The following is a 1,841-nucleotide window of genomic DNA, read 5'->3' as shown; positions in this document are numbered from 1 at the left end:
CCTTGAAAATAATCATTCTATAATTGTGGTATGATTGCAATACATGACTCATGTTTTTTGAGGATGGTATAGAAGCCTAAATATTGCTGTGAGATATTACTCATAGGCAGGGAAGCATGATATTGTGATCTACTTACTGGGCATCTTGGCTCATTCCTTTGCTTCCTTCCTTGTAGATTAACTGTTGCAGATCGGGGACGAACAGGTGGTGATCGTGAGTGGAAAATTGAAGGCCCGCACTCGAAGAGAAGACCTCTTTGTTTTGTAGGTGTTAGTTGGACATCGGCTGTGTTGTTGGTTGTGAAGCTTTATATTTTTTTTATGGGCCTGTAGTGCCTTAGATGAATTAGAATATGCTAGATATTGTATATAACTCTTGGAGAATGCTTATGGATATGAATGGTTTTAATTTATCCAGCTTTTGTTGTGTTTTTTGTGGGAGTTCCTACTTTCTTTTGTGGTTTGCTCTGATTTCCTTCTTTTCAAATGCGTTGACATTACTCCCATCTGAGTGGCATTCGCGACCTAAGTGATCGTGATCCCACACCTTATCGCCCTCCGGTGAGCTGTGTAGGCGTCAGGGGGCGGGGTCCTGACAGTTATGGTATCAGAACCGCCAGAATAGGATTCTTTGCCAAGAGAGTCTTCGGAGTGTCTTTAGTATGGTCTTGAACAGGATTGTGACTGGGTGCTCTTGTTTTAGGTCAAAGCTATTGAGGACTCGTGCCAATAATGCGAGCTCAACAATGAGAATACCGAGGCCCTCGGTGAATTCTTTAAGACCTTAGGGGCCATGACTCAAATGATCAAGGATAATATGCCAGCTCCGGTTGCCTCTGGCCCAGGACATCTTGATAGTTGCTTTATAGAGAAGTTTAAGAAGTTAGGGCCACCAATCTTTAAGGGACATGGCGGAATGGAGAAAGCTAAATGGTGGCAGATGCAAGTTGAGAAAATCTTTAGGATCTTGCAATGCACAGATGAGCAGCAGTTGAGGTTGGGTACCTACATACTAAAAGGGGACGCTGAGCATTGGTGGCATTCAGTTCAGCAGGCTTGGGAAGAAATGGGGATAGCATCTACTTGGGAAGAATTTTTAGGGGCCTTTAACGAAAAGTATTTTCTTGACTCAGTAAAGGAGAGAAAGGAAGTAGAGTTCATAGAATTACAGCAAGGGAAGTTGACTGTGGAACGTTACACAGCTAAGTTCTCAGAGTTGTCTCGATATGCGCGGCACATTATTGATATGGAGGCTCGTAAAGAAAGTAAGTTTGAGAGGGGCCTTAGACCAGATATTCAAGGAAGGGTAATGGCGGCCAATCTTAAGACTTTCTCCCCACTAGCAGATTTGGTCAGAAAGATAGAGAGAGATTGCAATTGATTAAGGAGGGAGAAGTAGAAGCCAAGGCCCCCACCTCCGAGAGATTTCCAAGAAATAGGAGACAGAAGAAATGGTAAGGTCGAGAAGACCTTTCAGGGCGATATCAAGCAGAACCAGCCGGTGCAGTGTGGTTCTTGTGGGAAGCTCGATCACAAGACTTTCAAGTGATGGCTATAGACGAAGGCATGCTTGAAGTGTGGCAAGCTGCCCCACCTAATTAGAAACTTCCCATGAAGAGTGAGTCTAAGCCAAAGATTCAAGGTTGTGTGTTTGTACTTGTGGACCAGGAGGGAAAGGTTTCTACTTCAGAGGTTCAACATAAGCTCTTTTATTTATTGTAAGAGATACTAGAATTTTGTTTGATAATGATTGCCTTTACACTCGGTTTTGGCATCACATTTTGGATGTTACCTAAGTATTAAATGAGACCTCTTGGCATGCTTTGAGCGTATTGCATGAT

The 1,841-nt window shown here is 43.1% G+C and overlaps 1 protein-coding gene across 1 annotated transcript; it reads left to right on the top strand.

Annotated features, from left to right (window-relative positions):
* The first annotated feature begins 793 nt into the window (after positions 1-793).
* Positions 794-1,381, top strand: LOC105421496 (uncharacterized). The gene has a single exon (XM_011629009.1). The coding sequence runs from the start codon at positions 794-796 to the stop codon at positions 1,379-1,381; it is 588 nt and encodes a 195-aa protein (XP_011627311.1).
* Positions 1,382-1,841: the final 460 nt, after the last annotated feature.

This window comes from Amborella trichopoda, chromosome 11, assembly GCF_054954075.1.
Source record: "Amborella trichopoda isolate Santa Cruz 75 chromosome 11, AtrichopodaSantaCruz75HAP2 v2.0, whole genome shotgun sequence".
NCBI classification, from domain to species: Eukaryota; Viridiplantae; Streptophyta; class Magnoliopsida; order Amborellales; family Amborellaceae; genus Amborella; species Amborella trichopoda.
The sequence above is the reverse complement of the archived record's forward strand: the minus strand, read 5'-3'. Positions and strand labels throughout refer to the sequence as shown.

Excerpts from the sequence above, each read along its gene's own strand:
- LOC105421496 (XM_011629009.1), top strand. The coding sequence starts at position 794 with ATGACTCAAATGATCAAGGATAATATGCCAGCTCCGGTTGCCTCTGGC.